We start from the raw sequence: 18917 nt of genomic DNA on the forward strand, positions 1-18917 counted from the left end.
TCCAATAACTAAATGATATATGTTACAGGGGCCATCAATTGCCAGAAAGTCCACCGGACTCCGGATCAGAGAATCCCTACAGTCCCTCGGAGACGCAGGTGCCTCATACGATCGCCGTCTCTCAAAATGCACTTGGTGCTGACTACATGCTTGTCCACGATCACATTCCAACGCACGAGATTCTTCAACAAAATGGCGATTACATTTACGAGGAATTAAAGTCGGATAATCTGGACCATGAAGTCCTGAGGGGCGGCCTGAACGACGTGGTAGTTTTACCGCAGGATCCTAACATTGTCGAGCTGGGGATAAGGACAGTACGTCATGATTTGGGACTGGACCCCATCACGTATCAGAATCGGTACAATCAAATGAGGGTAGAAATGCCGGAGCTGGAACAGGGAATGATAAATCCGCAACTGGTTTCGCTCGGACACGATGGTGCCACGCTCACCCCAGTGTATACTAACCTCCAGGAGCCCAACAGCAAAAAGAGAAAACATTCGCAAGATATTAAATGTGAGCCAGGTACATTGTGTTTATTTATTGATGAAGACTATTTCGGTAAAACGATGAACCAATTTATTTATGTTTTCTGGTTTTCTTCGCTATTAACTTTATAGAAGTTTAATAAAATAATTGATGTAGGTTTTCTTGTCGTGACAAACAATAATCGCAACCAATTACAGTATGACAAATTTCTAAAATTTTCCAAGACTTTAAATGATTTCCAAAAATAGCAACAGTTCGATCCTCTCGGGTACCCTGGAATTGCAATTCTGAACGCATAGAAAGCTATAATTCATTTCCTTTCGGGGACTCTTTCGCTTTTTTTCGCTCTCTGTCTAGCATTTGCAAAGGAGCGTCCGTCTAAAGCGGTCCAGGAGCTAAGCGGGATTCCGTTTATATAATTAAAGTTACTTCCCAAGCTAATGTAGCTATTAACTTTAGTTACTATAAAGAGGTACGAGCTAACAGCATTTGTCAAGGACTTTCTAAATTTTCACCTAACCTTCAAAACCAAAGTGTGTGGAAACAGAAACTTTACCAGCTCACTGGGGCCGTGAATATTTTGATTAACAGTCTTTTTGTACCCTAATATAAACCATACAAACTTTTAAATTGTGAAACGTCAATTGCGACCACTACTACTATTGTATTTGCGCCTTGACAAATGCGATCAAATGTTACGGATTTCATCTTCTTTTCTCAGTCGTGCACTCTTGTAATAGTGATCATGGTCATGTCCTGATTTGTTCTGTTACTCTTGCTCCTCTCTCTTAACGTCACCAATAAGTTCGATGTTTGGTTGAGTAAGAACATTTATTTAAATTTTTAGGTCCAATTTTTATGAGGTCTGTTCATCTTGTCAAAGAACATCTACGAGATTACTCGCCTTCCACTGTGTCTTGCACCACCAAATGTTCCATTGTTCTAGTCCAGGACTTGAGGTGTCGTATTTGCACAGTCGACGATAACCTATCTCTTAAGTTGAGTTTTTTGATAATCGAAAAGTTGGTTCGGTCCGCCGTCGACAGGATTCTAAGCATTTGTCTCCTAGGCGTCAATCTTCTCATGACTTAAAATCGTCAGCATTCAGTTCTCAGATCAATGTAAAGAGGAAATGTAAGAATTGTAAGAATTGGAAAGTCCAGGGTTCTCAAAGTCGAATTTTTGTGTTTCTACTTATCCTGCGGTTTCTATAGCGCCACTTCTCCGAATCTCATTCTTGCATTCTAGCGCTGGTGATAGAGGAGCCCAGGCGTAGATATGTAGCTTTAAACTACTTATAGTTATAGTTTTGACATCTGGTTCATTATTGGCGCGGTCTATAATCATCATTTTGATCTAATCGTGATTGATTGCAAGTCTAAATTCTAACACTGAGATCTCCAGTCAGCAAAGGAGAGGGTAGTATCATCAGCGTATCTCAAGTTCGATATATTTTTGCCACCTACGTACCTTCTCCCATCTCAATTTTCGAGAACAATCCGCATGTCGTACATCGAGTAGATATTGAACCGCAGAGGAGATTTTATACAGCTCTTTCTAGCTTGGTTTTATAGCTTTAGAGTCAATACCATCAACTCGAACTGCATCGGTAGCAGCTTCGTACAAACTTCTGATAAGTTGTATGCCCTGCGGTATGCCCATCTCGCTCAGGACCAGCTAGTTTGATCTACTTGACGGTATTGAAAGCCTTTTTAAAGTCAACAAATTACACATCGAGGATGATATCTAACCCTTGTGCCTTTTTCCACCAATATGCCGCATTATGAGTAGCTGCTCACTTGTTCCTCTACCCTTAACGAAATCAGCTTATTCGGGTGCAATTTCTTTAGACGGATACGCTTGGAGTCTTGTATCAATAATACTAAGTATGATCTTATCGACGTGGGATAAAAGAGAAATGGGACGGCAGTTACAGTACATTTTTGTTGATCTTTTTTATGTAGCAGCATGAAAGTAGAGCGTGACCAATCACTCGGCTTAATTCTAGCGGCATCCGGTAACATATATTGTGCTTAATACCTTCCTTCTTGAACCTTGTGTAGGAGTAAATTCTAACAAAAACGATAATAATATAGAAAAAAAATATATAGTATTTGATGTTGCTACTCTACTGTAGTTGCTATCCAATGACACATATATATATATTAGAATATTGATAACAGGGTAAATAATTTACATTTATGTCCTACAGCGGCTCTATCACCTGAAAGCGTGAGTCATAATGTACGTCCGGCGCCGCCTTCGGTAGATGGCTCTGAAGCAGGCGACGATGCGCCCTTACAATGTATAAGATTCGCTCCCTTCCAGCAGGCGTCTTGGCATCTACTCTACGACTGCAACCTGAAACCACTGTACGTAAATATTAATATAAAATAGGTTACCTAATAGTTACTAATGAATATCATTAATAATTTATTCCGAGTCTCGAGGTAAGTCAGACCAGCCAAGCTGATCTAACCAATGGAAACAACAATATCTTAAGTTAAGTCTTAAGTCATCATTAGTTCAAGCATCATTTACTTTCGTGTATTTATAATAAGTTAATTTAAGTGAGCCTTAGCTTTTACCAATAGCTACACCGAAACCGGCAGACTGCACCAAATCTGATTTTACAGTTGATTGAATTTATTTACTATACATACTAATTTAATAAGTAAATACATAAAATTATAAATTTGATGTATGAAAATATGTAATTAAGGTAATAGTACTTAGATTTAGTTTCATGGATGGATGATATTACACTTTGTAAGCTACAGAGAAAGATAAATGATTGGTTGATATGGAAAGATAATGACGTGGTTACTGTTTAAAAAAGTTAGTTTTATTTTTTTTCTTTGGCGTCTTTTAGTTTATTAAAATGTAACAAATGAATACGTCCGAAAAGGATATCTGTATGTAAACACATTCTTAGCACGTTATTATAAATCAATGAGATAAGTTTTGTCTTACATGGTATTAAGTCCATACAATATACTATATGTATTGGCTATTATTAATTTACTAGCTTTTATTATAATTATTTATTTTATTTTTCAGCCCGTCTCCTTCATACGTGGTGGGAGCAGACAAAGGCTTTAACTACTCACAAATAGACGAAGCGTTCGTTTGTCAGAAAAAGAACCACTTTCAAGTCACCTGTCAAATTCAAGTACAGGGAGAGGCGCAATATGTCAAGACCGCCGAAGGCTTCAAGAAAATTAACAATTTCTGCCTGCACTTTTATGGTGTGAAGGTATATAAATTCTTTATTTGTCAAGCATTAAATTTATTATACCAGCATATCCAAAAATTTGAAATAAATTTAGTTAGAAAATAGTTTAAATTTTCAATATCAATCTATACTTTTATATTTTTGATGCGTCGATCATTCTTGATTTGGTCAGGTTTAAATGCATAGTTGTTAGAGTCAATTCGTGAACTTTTACACCTGTAAGCGGGTCGGTAAGTTAAACTGGTAGTATGCACGCCAAGTAGCGCACGGAAGAAGGCCGTAGAGGCCTTTAAGTTATGGAGTGAAGAACGGAATCTATAGGGAAATCCCATATACAGTAGTGGACCTCCTCTGGCTGAAGCTATAATGATATTAAGAAGTATGTATAATGAGTGCCACATACAAATAAATTTAAAATCTATGCCAAATTATCTATGTTGCAGCCAATAATTAAATTCCGCAAAATGAGAAATGTAATATGATGTTATAAGAATAATAAACCAATTATAATAAAACACTTGTGCAATTCACTTTTTTACGACTTTTTTTTTGTTGTTGGAAAATCCAAAGTGAATAAATAAAGGAAAATAACAACGATACAGAATCGTGTGCCATTAGAATATTAATGCAATTTTTGCATGCTTGTTTATTGTGTTTATATTTTAACGTTTACTTTTTTTATTTATATAAATTCTTAAGGTTGATTTTTAATATAGATGGATTTTAATATTTCTTCGACTTAACATAGGTTCTAGAAAATACTCAGAAGCGTATTTAATGTTTTTTTCAGTAGTTCGTAAAAATTTTGCTTTCTTCCAGGCTGAAGACCCAAGTCAAGAAGTAAGAGTTGAACAAAGTCAATCAGATAGAACAAAAAAACCTTTCCATCCAGTTCCGTAAGTGTTATTATTTTTAAAGTTTAGTATATTTATTGCCTTCATACCTGATATAGTGTTTCGAATGATTATTGTATTTTCTATTTTTATTGTCATTAACTTTGTGCATTAATTATTATAAATAAAAGATTGAATGAATGATGACATGAAATGACCGTTCATTTGATAAATAGATATGGACTTGTCGTCAGCAAACTTTGTCCTTTTTTTTGTTTTGGGTTAGAAATCTTAAGGATAGCGGGATTCCGACTCGTACTAGTGTGTCTTCATACAGTACTATCAATAGATAGAAGCCAAAAGTACCACCTTAGGGAACCGGTCTTCTCTGGTATCATTCCTGAGTCACAAACGAGATTACTTCTTCTTGCTGATTTCCCTGAGTTCTCTGGTAACCCTTGTCCTAACCCATTCCATTTTCTTCTACTCTTTAATTTAAAATACTCTATAGTCCCATCACATGAATAATAAAGTAAATCATCACAGTCCTTTGGCATCGCGTTAGCTCTGAACTTGGTCTGAATGGTGTGGAGGTTAACAGTGATAACATGTAGGTCAAGAAACAGAATCATTAACGTGTGAGTAACAGGGTTTAAAATTGTAGTACTCTGCTCCAATCACCGGGCACCACACACCTCGTGTCAATTATAACATCAACTAAGGTAGTACACAAATAGTGCTGGAAACATATCGTAAGAAAACCGCAATGTAATTCAATGATACGTCAAACCTTAGTAAAGAAGTCTGTCTAACTAACATTGCAGTGTGGAACTACGCCGTGACTGCGCAAAAGTAACAGTTGGACGTCTACATTTTGCTGAGACTACGAACAACAATATGAGGAAGAAGGGTAGGCCGAACCCCGACCAGCGTCACTTCCAGCTGGTGGTCGCGCTACGAGCTCACGCTGCGCATGACGACCATATGATCGCAGCGCACGCGAGTGACCGCATCATAGTTCGGGTATTTATTTATTTAACGGAAACATACAGTGATAAAAATAAAGATAAAAGTTACAAGAAGAATAAAAGATAATGTAATCGATAAATTAGCCTTACTTTAACATATACACTCATAAATATGTTTATGTTTAGTCTAAATAGACCACATATAATATAATATATTTGAGCATCTAATACTTACAGAATCAATACCCTGATAGTGCTTCTCAATGTATTTTATTTTATTATTTTTTTCCGATGACAGTTGTTATGTTTTACTACAATATATACAGATACGGCACTAATTATAAGCAGGCACGTACGCAAACAGTATAAACACAGATAAATATTAAGTAAAAACCAGATAATACAACTACACGGTAGAAAGGTATAATGGTAATTTATTCCGGTTGGATTCTAAGAATTCAGGCGGATTTCAGTTAATTAAACAATTTAGTGCATTGTAAAAAAAAAGATTCATAAAATCTCCATACATGTCATTATTAAATATTGCATGATACAGTGATATTGGTGCTTACCATAAAAACTTACTTTGCTCATCGGCTCTCTCTAGAAACTTAATTTAGGCTGTTATATTAGATATTCTAGTCGAGTTGCTAAACTTCAAGCTCTTATAGCTCTATAAGTGACTGGATGCAACATATCGGCTTGGCTGTATTGCATTGGCTTGTAGTGCGTGTGATGCGTGATCGAGTAACTTGGTGTACTCTATATGCAAAACAATGTATGAATTTTAAAATATCAAAGTATTTAGTTAACCGATGTTACTAGGAGTATCCTTTATTCATTAAAGATTAAGCTAAAGAGTTGCAATAAATGGAAAATGTACACAACTTCAAATTATAATACAGACTTAAAAACTTAAAAACTTAAACTCTTTAAAACACTTATAATTTCACTTATAACGAACTGAAAATCGTAGATCTGTACTGTCTTTGAAAAAAAGATCACGTAATCAATAACGGTATACCTTTTGTACCCGTCACTTATTAATCTACTTTACTCCAGACAAGTTAAACTCTTATTTACTATGATAATCTTCACGTATTAATGCATGGAATTTTATTCAGGCTTCGAATCCGGGACAATTTGAGTCGGATTGCTCGGAGAACTGGTGGCAGCGCGGTGTGTCTGACAACAGCGTACATTACAACGGCCGCGTCGGCATCAACACGGACAGACCGGACGAGTCCTGCGTCATTAACGGTATAATCTCTTTCATCATCATGTCAACCAATGTACCCCCAAGGCAAAAGCCTCCCGAAAGGATCGCAGCGATGGCCGGGCTAGTGCTGCGCACATCCAGCGACTTCCCGCGACCAAACGTGGTGCCTACCCACGCCATATCCACCGGCTTGAGCCTACCTCACTTCTGTAGTGATTAAACTCAACCAAGACTTTTCTCGTTTGTTTTATAGATACTTCCAACAAAAATACACAACAAAGATTAACCATCTCTTAAAAATTAGTGCTACCGTACGCCTAAAACAATAATGCGTTTTAGCAGCCTCTGTGCTCATCTGTTTGCAGTGTAACGCATTAAACCCGGGAAATTCTATAGATATACCTTTCAAATATTACGAGTATAATTTAATACGCTACGATACTTATAGTGAAAAAATAGAAATAAAAATTTGTTTTAAATCATCCTTGCTTGGTCGGTTGTTTAAGGTTTTCAGCTGATGTGTTTGTAACTTACGAAACTATTCCGAAATTATCTTTAAAACTGTCCATTTATTTTTATTTTATTAGGACTTTTTCCTGATGCTTGTTTGATGACGACGACGATGATGATGTCCGGGGTTACGCGTACAAAAAGAGTATTAAAAAACTGCTAAAGAAAAGTCTTTAAGAGGCCTTTTGCCCTGCCACTTCAAACCAGTGGAATCTGTAAATTCCACTAGGGCAGTAATGAAAGATCCGTTATGCAAAAAATATCTATTTAATTTAAAGTTTAATTAAAATGTATAATTTTAGGCAATTTGAAAGTGATGGGTCACATCGTTCATCCGTCGGACGCTCGCGCCAAACATAACATCGAAGAGTTGGACACCGCACAGCAGTTGCGCAACGTACAAAGCATTAGGGTGGTCAAGTAAGTTGATGTTATACTATTTTACCCATATAATCATTATCAAATATTTCCCCTTCGATTTTCAATATGTTGAAAGCATCCTGCGTCTTCTGATGACTTTAACATAGTCCTCTCCACTTTATATCCTACGCTGCACTTGCCGATCCATGGTATCTACTCCGGCCTCCAGCCTTAGTAACCATTTTTGTATATTTCCATGATTCGTTCATTTAATAATATGGTACGTGAGAGGCCTCGATTGCGTTCCTAATCAAGATCCCGACCATCAACTTTACTTAAATCTGTTTTGATCTAAGGACAGTGCATCTTGATAACAACAGAAGGTAAAATCCCAAAAGAAACGGAAAAAAGGTACACCGTAATCTACGTAAATTATTTCTTATCAGATTCAACTACGACCCATCATTTGCGGAACATTCGGGACTATTGGGCCATGACCCGCGTCGCGCAGCCCCGCACGCAGATACGGGGGTCATCGCGCAGGAAGTGAGACGGGTTATACCGGAAGCAGTGAAGGAAGCTGGTGACGTCACCCTACCTAACGGCGACACCATACCTAAGTTTCTCGTCGTTAATAAGGTACGATAGGGTCAGACTTACCAATAATAAGCCACTAGCTTCAAGAAAAATGTTGATTATAATTATCTACTGCTAAATATAACATCTATTGTTAGAAGTTAATCTTATTGTAGTGTCAATAAAAGTTGGTAGCCAACGACATGTTTTTTCAATACTTTATAGCTAATATCCGTTCTTCACTAATTTATTACTTATTAGTTTGATAGGTTGCAAATGAGTTGGCAAAAAGAATGGCGCGTTTAGTGCCCTAGTGTAGTTAACAATAAACGCGTGAGGTAGGTGCAATCTTTTTTATACTGAAGGTCCCACAACTGCTTACAACCTGACACCGTTTTGATATTTTGACAGAATGTCACACATTTTTTTCCGTCGTGGAAATACTTTCGCCTATTTAGCGATAGCAATTATGGCTTATGATGGACTTGTTCCGTCTTAATGGGGATTTACAAAGTGATTAATGTCGATCCCGAGTAGACGAAATCAGTGTTCTAAGTGGTTAGTTTGTTTCTTTCATTTTACATTTCAAGAAATCCCAAATAAATAATAACTAGGTGTAACACTACCTTTAGATGCCGAATTTGACAGAAATGGAACAAGTTCGCAATAGCGTAATGCAGGTTTATTTGGTGAGGGCGACGATATTAGAATTATTTACGATATTTTGTTTAATAAACTTTATTGCATAACAATTTAGACGTTACACGGTAGTGTATTGTAAAACCGTAAAATAAAGTTACTTATATTTTATATAGCTTAGATAAAGGATCTTTGATATATTAATTATCACCATTTTGATAATAGCATTAAAATTAATGCAGCATTAATTTATTAATTATTATACATTAATTTATTAATTTATTTATGTGAACATTAAATGATAATGGGAAATGAATTGTTTAAGAATATTATAATATTTAACTGTGAAATGATGTTAAGGTACTAAAACATTTTTAATGCATAAATGTAGCCTCATAACCCCTTATTTCAATAATTTACAGGACCGCATCTTTATGGAGAATTTAGGCGCGGTGAAGGAATTGTGCAAAGTGACGGGACACTTGGAATCGCGTATAGAGCAACTAGAACGAGTAAGCAAAAGGCTTCATCGTAGGGATAGCGCACGCTCCAGTCTCAGTAATGGTAAATTTCCTTAATTATATTTAAAAACAGTATCTTTAATACTATTATACTTCTTTTGAAATAGATAAAATTTTAATGTACAATAGAATGTAGTAATAGAAAGAAGTTGGCTCTTTTATTTAATGAAAGTCAATATAAAAAGTTTTAACTAAACGACACACTACTTTCCAAGATTACCCTCCATTTGTAAAAACCACTTTCAATAATACTCTTCCTTTCATACTACAAATATTCTTGTAGACTTCCGTCCAGAAAATTTTATCTCGTTATTTAAATGATCGATAACAGCGGGAATTGAAATATAGACGCTAGAATTAAAGTCTTGTTCAAATGAAAAAGAAAATAGCGTTTAGCAATCATGATTGAATTCGTAATTTTATTTTCAGACTCTCGTTTCTCTGGTTTATCGACGTCTTCGAAATCGTTTTATAGCGACGGCAATATATCGATTGACCAAATACGCGATATTGCACGAAACATACGCCGCCACGAATGTTGCCATAAACTAAGTCATAACTCACCAAAATACACTAGAAAGCAATGTAAAAACTGTCACGGAAACTATACTAAATATGGCAAATATTACAATTATAATAAAACATGTGTGAGATATCATACGAACAAAAGTGACAAGATCGAAACCGCTGACAACTATCCCACTTATGTAAGCACTTTGGAATCGAATACGGGACAAAAGTTGCCGGATGAAAATTACAGTATTTTGTCAAAACAAAAAGATTCGTGTCTCTGGTTGCGAGATGAAGACAGTTTAGCATATGGCAACAGCAAACTGGCGTTCTGTTGCCGAAAGAAAGATAGATATGGAGACACCAGCAGTGAATTGGTCTCAAATAAGTTTTTGCAAATCGTTATTACAATTTTGATATTTATTATGGCAATATGGTAAGTTTATTATTTATCAATATTACTAACTATAGCAAAGACATTTTTATATTTCTTTATGTTTTTAGTTTGATCTACTTTAGTAAATGAAAACTAAAAATATGTAATAAAATCGTTATTGACGGCAATATAAGGGAAACGTTTTTTTGGTGTAAATATATGACGATCTTCGTATAGTGAATAAATATTTTATTGAATGGAATAGGCCACTATGTACCAACACCTTTCGCCATCTTCCTGGTAGTAGCATGACTTCACACTCATAACTGTTTGGTCTTTGCTAGCAAAGAACTGTTCTAGGTGATTGTTGACTACTTCATTTGAAAAAAAATTTTACAATGCGCGGAACAAATAATAATACTAAGGCACCAGGTCTATAGAATATGGTGGTTGTGGCGGTGTATCTATCACATTCAAGCTGTAGAAGTTTTTGGTGCGTGACGAAACTCGTGTGAGGTCTCGAATTATTATGGTGGATTACTACACCTTTTCTGTTGATTAATTCTGGCCTTTTCTGTTGAAGTGCATCATTCAGTTTGTCCAGCTGATGAGAGTAGACTTCAAAAATAATTATTATGTTATTCGGCGAAAGCTCAAACAAACAACTCCCTTAAATTTTTCCAAACAGACAGCTATACCTTTTTTGATGGATATTGGTTGTCGAAATGCTTTGAGCCGGTTCTTCTTTTTTACTTTATGATCTCTTGCGTTTGACATTGTAACACAACCTTTTTTTCGTCCCCATTAATTTTGTGTTACAAAACTGGATCATTTTCGTAACGTTTGAAGAGCAAATCACAGACGTCAACTCGACGACATAAATTTATCTTCGTGAGGACATGGAGAACCCTTATGATGAGTTTCGATTAAATACTCTGCCGGGAAAAAACAAAATTATTTTCCGAATAACCCAATATATATTGAAAATAGATTTAACAACAGATAAATTAATACGATGTATGGCAGTTACAATTAGATAACGTTCACGGTACGCGGGCAGAGTTGAATTGGCAATCGAGGGCTGCCCCTCTCAACAACTTAAACAACATATATCTGTTTGACAAAAAATGTCATCCCTCTTACAAACTTTAAATTTAAAATGAACGAGAAAATATAAGGAACTTGAGTCATCCTATATATAGTCATTTTATGTTTCTTTGAAATTGTTTAATATATGTTTCTTTTACCGTTATTTATTTTATAGCCTCGTCGTCATGACAGCTTTGTACTTTAGAGAACATCAAGAACTCTTGTCTATGAAAGAGATACGAATGCATGAGAAATTTTCGAACTACCCTCACTACGGAAAATTTAATGTTAATGGCGGACCTGCGCATCGTGCCACCCCACCCGATCAAAACCAAATACAGGTGAATTTACATCTTTCAGATAATATACAGTTAAAATAAAAGCGTCACTAGAATCAAGAACTAATTTTTATTGAAATTATTTGATTTCTATACGTAAAAAAGTTTTTATAACATTTAATATGTACATCGGAGAATCAAATGACAGCTCAAATAGCTGCTCTGGGAGTCCTTTGTGCCTAGTGTTCGTCGTAGCTACCTTAGAGCTTGATTTAACCTGATCTTGATGAGACCGGCAAATTTAGTTATTAATGTCCAAGTTAAGCGCTTTTACGGGTGCGCCACTTCAAGCCTTAAGTAGCATAAGAAATACTTTAAAGGTTTAAACTTAGATGTAAATATGACCAACATCCAAAAATCAATTAGCAATCATGAGAGTATAGGCTTTTAAAATACTATAAATAGATGCAAGTAAAGTAATTAAGATAAACAGATAAGTAATTTAACATAAGCTGTAACATTTATGTTATATACATGCTACATGCTTATAATTGAGGTAGTAAAATTTTCTAAGCATTATTAACTTATTTCTGCAACGAAATACAGCTAATTAACAGTTTTTGTAAGCAGCAATGTCCCTGAATACCCACGTTAGGGAAACAAGTTAAAAAAAACCGAATAGCAGTTAATATCACGAGGTTAATTTTTAGCACTGAAGTAATTTTCATGTAATACAATAATAATTTTGTACTATATTACAGAATTTAAAACCATCTCAACACGTAGCAGCTAAAAAGACAGCAAAAGGTAATTTCTTTTTATTTATGTAAGGAATTTATATAATATTTATTTTTTACAAACACACACTGTACGTAACTTTGACGACGATTTTCGGTTTTAGTTTTTATTGCTATAATTATTCTCTTTTATAACATTAGAATGTTTATTCCACAGAAAAAGGGCCACATAAAACAACGCAAGAATATACTACTACACCACCAGTGGATACTCAACACTCCACAACAACAACGACAACTGTCCACGCCTCCAGGAATTATGTGAGAAACGTTTTAAGTAAGTATTATACGTAATGAAAAATATTCATTAAGAGATACTAGGTTGGAATTAAACTTCACTGTAACTGAACTACAAAAATAATAAACGAGCTGGTGGATAGTTAAACAGTTTAGAAACTTATCAGTCAATCTGTAGTGCTACCGAAACAACTGTACCGCGCCTTAAGTAATCGCACGGCGAGACGGGGTGAGTATCGGCAGATCCATTCCGGTGGTCTTGCGTCGGCACTCACGCTCCTTTTTTTGATAGCAATATAAATTGGAGTTGAGTTTATAATACATAGTGCCACATCTACAATCAAAATATATTGCTATACATACAATATGGTACTCTCAAAACAGTGAGACAATTTAGTACATATGTAAATACCAAAACTATGGAGTCTTTTAAATAGACGACAATGTTTGCTACTGCTTGGTTTATAAAACTACTTGGTAGTAATATATAAATGAATATGGAACCTGTTTTTTCATAATGCAATAAAGTATTGGAATCGTATCTAGGTCTTTGGGCAATCTTTAGAATGCTGAACCTTTAGTTAGAATAGCAATTGATATCGTAGCTGCCGCCTGGAAAACTTTAAAACTCTTTTCGCTGTCAGGATATTTTTTTTTTTTAAAATCTTACCGCTTTGAAAATTTGTTTGAAGGTTAAATTGTGTTCGTTGGAGATTTCTATAACACGTTCACTGTCTTCTTCAATAGCAAATTGCAATTCCAGTTACAATAGTTACAAAAATATTTAAGGTTATGATGCAAATCTAAGAGATATTTACCGCTTATGTTTGTCCCTTGCAGATATAGAACAAACAGCGCAACCGCTTAGAATGGAGCGGCTCGTGTCGTTAGCCCGGGTGGCCGATGTCGTTGGCGGCGGTTGCACCTTCACAGTGAACACTGATAACGAACTGGATGCCGAATGCCAGGTATGTTAAACAAATGTCAAAGATACTCATTACATCAATTTATTAATATCTTAAAAATATTTAAAACTTGAAACTTGTTCAATTCACGCTGCCATCATAGAGATTTGAGGATATATCAAGATGGGTGTTGTCTATATTGGTGAGGCATATCATTCTTATTAATAAACAACCTTTAAACAAGTGAACCTCGTTCCTCCTAACGGTCAATGAATGTTTGAATTTCAGATTTTTTAATTTACACAAAGTCAATAATTTAAATATCACAGTTAAAATAAAGTTTTCTTTCAATAGTTTTATTTTTAATTGAATATTAATCGGAACACTATACTATACTACAGAAAACTTTTACGCAAAGGTGATATCTTTTATTGCCACTTAATATCTTGGATAACTCTTAATGAAAAGATGTTCCAAAGCATGCTTTTAAGAAAAAAATATATTTAAAATGTAATTTTAATTAAAAATATTTACAATTCTTTCAGTCTTGTGGCTTAGATCCACCGCAAACCTATGAAAATCAAGAACCATTAGAACGCTCTAATCCTGATAAAGACCTCAATGAGACGTACACTCGAACTTTGGATCCAGCCTTGAAAGAGCTACCAAGCATCCCAGTGATACTAGAGAAAAACAATTCAGATGCATTAAAAAATGAAAATGATTCGCTACGTAGTCAAATACACGAAGAAATACTGGCAGAAACTAATTTACTAGACCCTAATAAACAGAATGGTACAGAAGTAAGAATGAAAAGAGAGTTAAAAGGAAACAGGGAGGCAAGAGGGAGACGCAAGGTGAGAGAGACGAATGAAGCATTACTAAGAAGCAGTTCTGAGGAGATGACTTTGACTGAACAATCAGATGAGGTCCCTATGTCTCAAGGTACGGTATATAAATGACTCGTCAGAATTATTTCAGTCATGTCCACTGCTGGACGTAGCGCACTCCCAAAGATTTATATATAAGAGATTTATATTTATTATATGTTTGCAGCCTGCGATAAATTGCAGCAACTATTTGTATGAAAGCCAATAATTAACTTAAATTTCAATATATTATTTATAAATACGAAATTTTCTGTATCTGTATTTATAAAAACATTTTATTATGTGTACATCGAAACATAACTTTCAATTTAAACTGATTTTTAAAGTGAAATTTACCTCTTACTCTCTCTGTTTTCTATTTCTCAAACCAGATCATGAACGACATAACGTAACTTTCAGGCAGTTTGCACTATAGCATTGGATGCCAATGTTTCAGAATGTTTTTATCAAGTTAGAACAATAACTATTTATGTAATAAAACTCTTATTTTTGTTACTATTTTATTATTATTGTTTATTTTGTTATTATTATTTACTGTCGAAGATTTTAAAAGAAATTTTAAATCTAAGCTGGTTAAATTTTAAAATGCTGTTTATAGCGATCCACGAAATTCAACACAAAACTTCATTGTTAGGCAGTAATTTCAGATAGTGTAAACAGCATGTCTTGTTAGTTCCCTTGTTGATTGTTTGCTAGAAATTTATTTTTTTATTATTAATATGAATGAATTATTTAATTATCTGTATCATTTATACTCACTTGTGTACATCAAGAGAAGAATACGAGACTTATAAGACTTATTTAAAAGAAACTAGAAACGGATTGAGCTTCGCTCATAATAACTGTAAAGGGATTTATAATCTCCTGGACATATAACTAATTTTGTTATTAATCTGTACTTTTAACTTTATCCTTGTATGTTTTCCTAAAATAAATGAATACTGTGAGCGCTTTTGAATAAGCGCTTTAAAAGCTCAGCGTCCTCGAAACCAGAAAGCAGTAAATGTCGACAAAAAGCGTTAACATGTGAACAGAAAAAGTGTGGGTGTCGTTTGTTTAACTTAATAGACTTTTTCTTGAATCAATCAAAAGGGTGGTAAAATTTGGTGTCAAATTAATTATTTTGTGCACAGAGTGCGAGAGCGTGAGCGTGGGCGTGACCAGCAAGTCGGTCACGAACACGTCGCTGTTCACGGAGACGGTGTGCGCTCGCGGCGTACACAACTACTCGTACGGCGTGCCGCTATCGCACTGCCTGCACCACAAGCAAGTCGCCATCACCTTCAGGTGCTTACTCATTTACATTAGCTTGCTACGAGAACCTTATTTGCCGATTTACAATCATTATCAATACTAAAAGGTTTGAAGGCCGTCGGAAAACAAAAGATGCAATACGCTATCTACACATTATTTTCACACTTACGCTACCTTACACACACAACTCCATGGTCCAACTATAGATATCGTGCGAGAGTCTTTTAAACCCAGATTATTCTAGTAAGCCACGTAGCTCATAATATAAAGCTAAAAGTAATCTTTACTATCCGGTGTCGCTGTTATTAACGTCAACGTAAACATTTATATATTGCAAAAAAAACTTATAACTTAAACATAATTTTCAGAATAGTAGTTTTCAACTAAATTTGTTTTTTTTTTTTCTTGCATTGAATCTCTCACTACTGAACGCCGTAAACTTTTCTGTAAAGTGAGTCGCAAAATATGTTACACCAACTCTCCCGGTCTTTTGTTTTGTGTAGTGCTACTATAGTATTAAGGGTGGTTGGGACCTGATCGAACCAATATGTACACCGAAATAATTTTAATTTGAGATTATATGCATATATTTTTAAAAAGAACACCAATTATTTGTTTGAGCAGTATTTAGTAAACTGATAAATATTTAGGATAATCATAGTAGTTTCGTCGCTTTGTTGATTATCTCACAAATAGAAAAAAAAAAACCTTTTTATTCAAACGAGAAGAACTTCTCTTTGTGTTCATTGTTATATTTCAAACGCGATAGGATTTCTTTTAATGTCGACAGTTTTAAAGCTACGATTATTTATACTACTTGTTTATTTTCAATTTAAGAACATCGAAACTAAAGGAGGTTCGACTGTGTGACCTTCATTGTAAGTACGACACGCCTAAGAACTGTCAGTTGTACAGAGAGGCAGCGAAACCGTTACCCAGCGGCGACATATGGACCTCTAAATTGACTCTAGACTGCAATATGGACCGACATATGAAGATACGAGCTGGATTTACTTCATTGAAAGTAAGTTAATTTTATTATTAACCCACAACCTAAGTAATGTTACAATTTAGATTCGATAATTAGCCAATGAGACCCGAAGTCTCAATGGCAAGCTTACAATTGCTCAACGAGCCTTGGAAAAGGTTATGTTCAAGATTTCCTTACGAGATCTAATCGGGAATGAAGTCCAGCGGATAGTGAAATTAAAGAAGAAGTGGTCCAGCCACTTTTCTCAAGCGGAGACTGTTATGGTAACCGGAGGACCTTGTTGAGATCGTTGGATGCAGATCGCTTTCAATCAGTCCTATTGAAAATCAACAGGAAAGTCTATGTCCGGTAGTGGATATCCTACGGCTAAAATGATGATGGTATTCTTAGTATGAAAACTTGAATATGCTGCAAATCTCTTTTTATGGATTTAGGAAGAAGGTACAGCTTATACTAAAGATTTAAATTATCATTTTCAGGACCTTTGCTACCTGAACTCCGAACAAAAGATCCCATTCATCGAGTACAACATACATATTTACAGAGATTGTCGGAATTGAATAAAATAAGTCTTAACATTTTTAACGTCGTTTAACCATCCTCTAATATTTATCTATCTATAAATTATTCAGAGAAAGTATTTATGTCATTGAATTAAATAACAAAAGATTTAAATTTTCTGAACTAAAATACCAAACTTGGAAGTTAACATAAATACTTCTAGTCGTAGAACTACAATAGGATAAATTCAATTTGAATTCACCAAAATAATACAGAATATATTTTTTAGAATACACGTAGCTACGTAAAAACTGTTATATTTATGAACAGAATCCCAGTTAAAAAATATAAGTTATACATATATATTAAGTAACATGAACATTCCAAAAGTGCAATTTACATCACAATGTCCGTCCTTCTGAATACACGTGTATTGGATATTAGTATTTGAGATATATTTCCGTGCCAGATAGGCTCCAGTCCATTCCTTAAGTAGCTTTAAATTTTCAGAGTAATCTCTTGAACGTTTTTTAATACCTGGATATAGTTTTAAGTTTTAATGTTACGTAAATGTTAGCATTTAAAATATATATAGTTTTAAAATAAACATTAAACAAAATCGTTACAGTTTTATAAAATCTTTAGGCAAAGGTCGGCAAAGAGGCTATAAAGAACTTAGAAACCTAAAATTGTAATGTGAACAGTTTTAAAATTAATCTTACTTTCTTAAGAAATGGAAGGACATCGTTTATTTAAAAGATTTTAATATTTACGTGCCTTTTGAATTTTTCTTGTTATAAAAATATTTATATAATATCTAATATCAGTTTAAATAAAAAGTAAAATTAGAAGAGATAAAACCATTTCAGCCATGACCAGCTAGTGAACTTGTAACTCCACTTATTTAATTAAAAATGTCGTTGCAAAAGAAAGTTTAAATTTTAAATAAATGCAAAATTAAAGCAATTTTTGATTTCTTCTATTGGGCTTGATTGTACTTGTTTGCTGACCTTTGTCGTGAAGTTAAAAAAATTAAAATCGTTTATAAATTCACATTGGTGATAAATACTGATGCAATATTTAAAAAATAGAAATGTAATTAATTCTACGAATATTTTCACAATCGTTTCTGAAATATAATTTTACGAAAAGATGTTATAATTTTTTGGTGGTTTTCCGCTTGCCGGTCCCAAAGACAAATCGTTCGGCATATACGACAAAGAATGTGCATTAATGTTACTTTTTTATCTGTACAACGAAATAAGACGTCACACGCCCACGCCCTCAAAACAATTGAACCGTTTAGGGAAGTTCTGAACATCTGAACATCTAAAGATGAAGAAGAAGTTCTGAACATCTAAAGATTCCACTTAGAGAATATAAATAAACTTACATTTGAGTCATTTGCAGCCGGCTACTCGAAAAGTACCTTTTTCTTATGTGTGCACAAAAATTAAATTCATAATTTGCTATTTATTTTTAATTAGTGATACGGGAAAGAATTTTAAGGTTTAGTATAATACAAACTTTTTGGTGCGTTTAAGGTCATAAGGCACATTTATAATACATAAGGATTAACTTTAAAGGAATTGCTAATATAATTTTTTCAAACTAGCTTATAAGATGGTGGTAGCTATATTTTATTTTCGCCAATTTACAAATGAATTTAAGTATTCAGAATTTATGTGCAGATTTTGTTTCATTTTTTAGTTATAATCAACGTAAACATCAGCTTT

At 34.4% G+C, this 18917-nt stretch overlaps 1 protein-coding gene across 2 annotated transcripts in view; it reads left to right on the forward strand.

Moving 5' to 3' along the window:
• The window catches only part of LOC137922819 (uncharacterized), a 62144-nt gene extending 43227 nt beyond the window's left edge, over window positions 1-18917 (forward strand). The window contains exons 3-20 of one of the 2 annotated variants that reach the window (XM_068765899.1): window positions 29-528; window positions 2705-2864; window positions 3553-3748; window positions 4547-4623; window positions 5385-5583; window positions 6653-6788; window positions 7560-7677; window positions 8064-8256; window positions 9255-9396; window positions 9783-10299; window positions 11504-11669; window positions 12368-12413; window positions 12561-12680; window positions 13481-13608; window positions 14091-14490; window positions 15569-15722; window positions 16527-16713; window positions 17160-18917. In XM_068765899.1, the coding sequence (XP_068622000.1) occupies window positions 29-528; window positions 2705-2864; window positions 3553-3748; window positions 4547-4623; window positions 5385-5583; window positions 6653-6788; window positions 7560-7677; window positions 8064-8256; window positions 9255-9396; window positions 9783-10299; window positions 11504-11669; window positions 12368-12413; window positions 12561-12680; window positions 13481-13608; window positions 14091-14490; window positions 15569-15722; window positions 16527-16713; window positions 17160-17240 (3520 nt within the window). In that variant the 3' untranslated portion in view covers window positions 17241-18917. The remainder of the gene's footprint in view (window positions 1-28; window positions 529-2704; window positions 2865-3552; window positions 3749-4546; window positions 4624-5384; window positions 5584-6652; window positions 6789-7559; window positions 7678-8063; window positions 8257-9254; window positions 9397-9782; window positions 10300-11503; window positions 11670-12367; window positions 12414-12560; window positions 12681-13480; window positions 13609-14090; window positions 14491-15568; window positions 15723-16526; window positions 16714-17159) is intronic. The other variant, XM_068765900.1, reaches the window with a different exon arrangement.

The sequence above is a fragment of the Battus philenor genome, unplaced genomic scaffold (genome assembly GCF_028537555.1).
Source record: "Battus philenor isolate CCGP_79_NKW_IND1 unplaced genomic scaffold, ilBatPhil1.0.hap1 SCAF_20, whole genome shotgun sequence".
In the NCBI taxonomy this organism is placed as follows: domain Eukaryota; kingdom Metazoa; phylum Arthropoda; class Insecta; order Lepidoptera; family Papilionidae; genus Battus; species Battus philenor.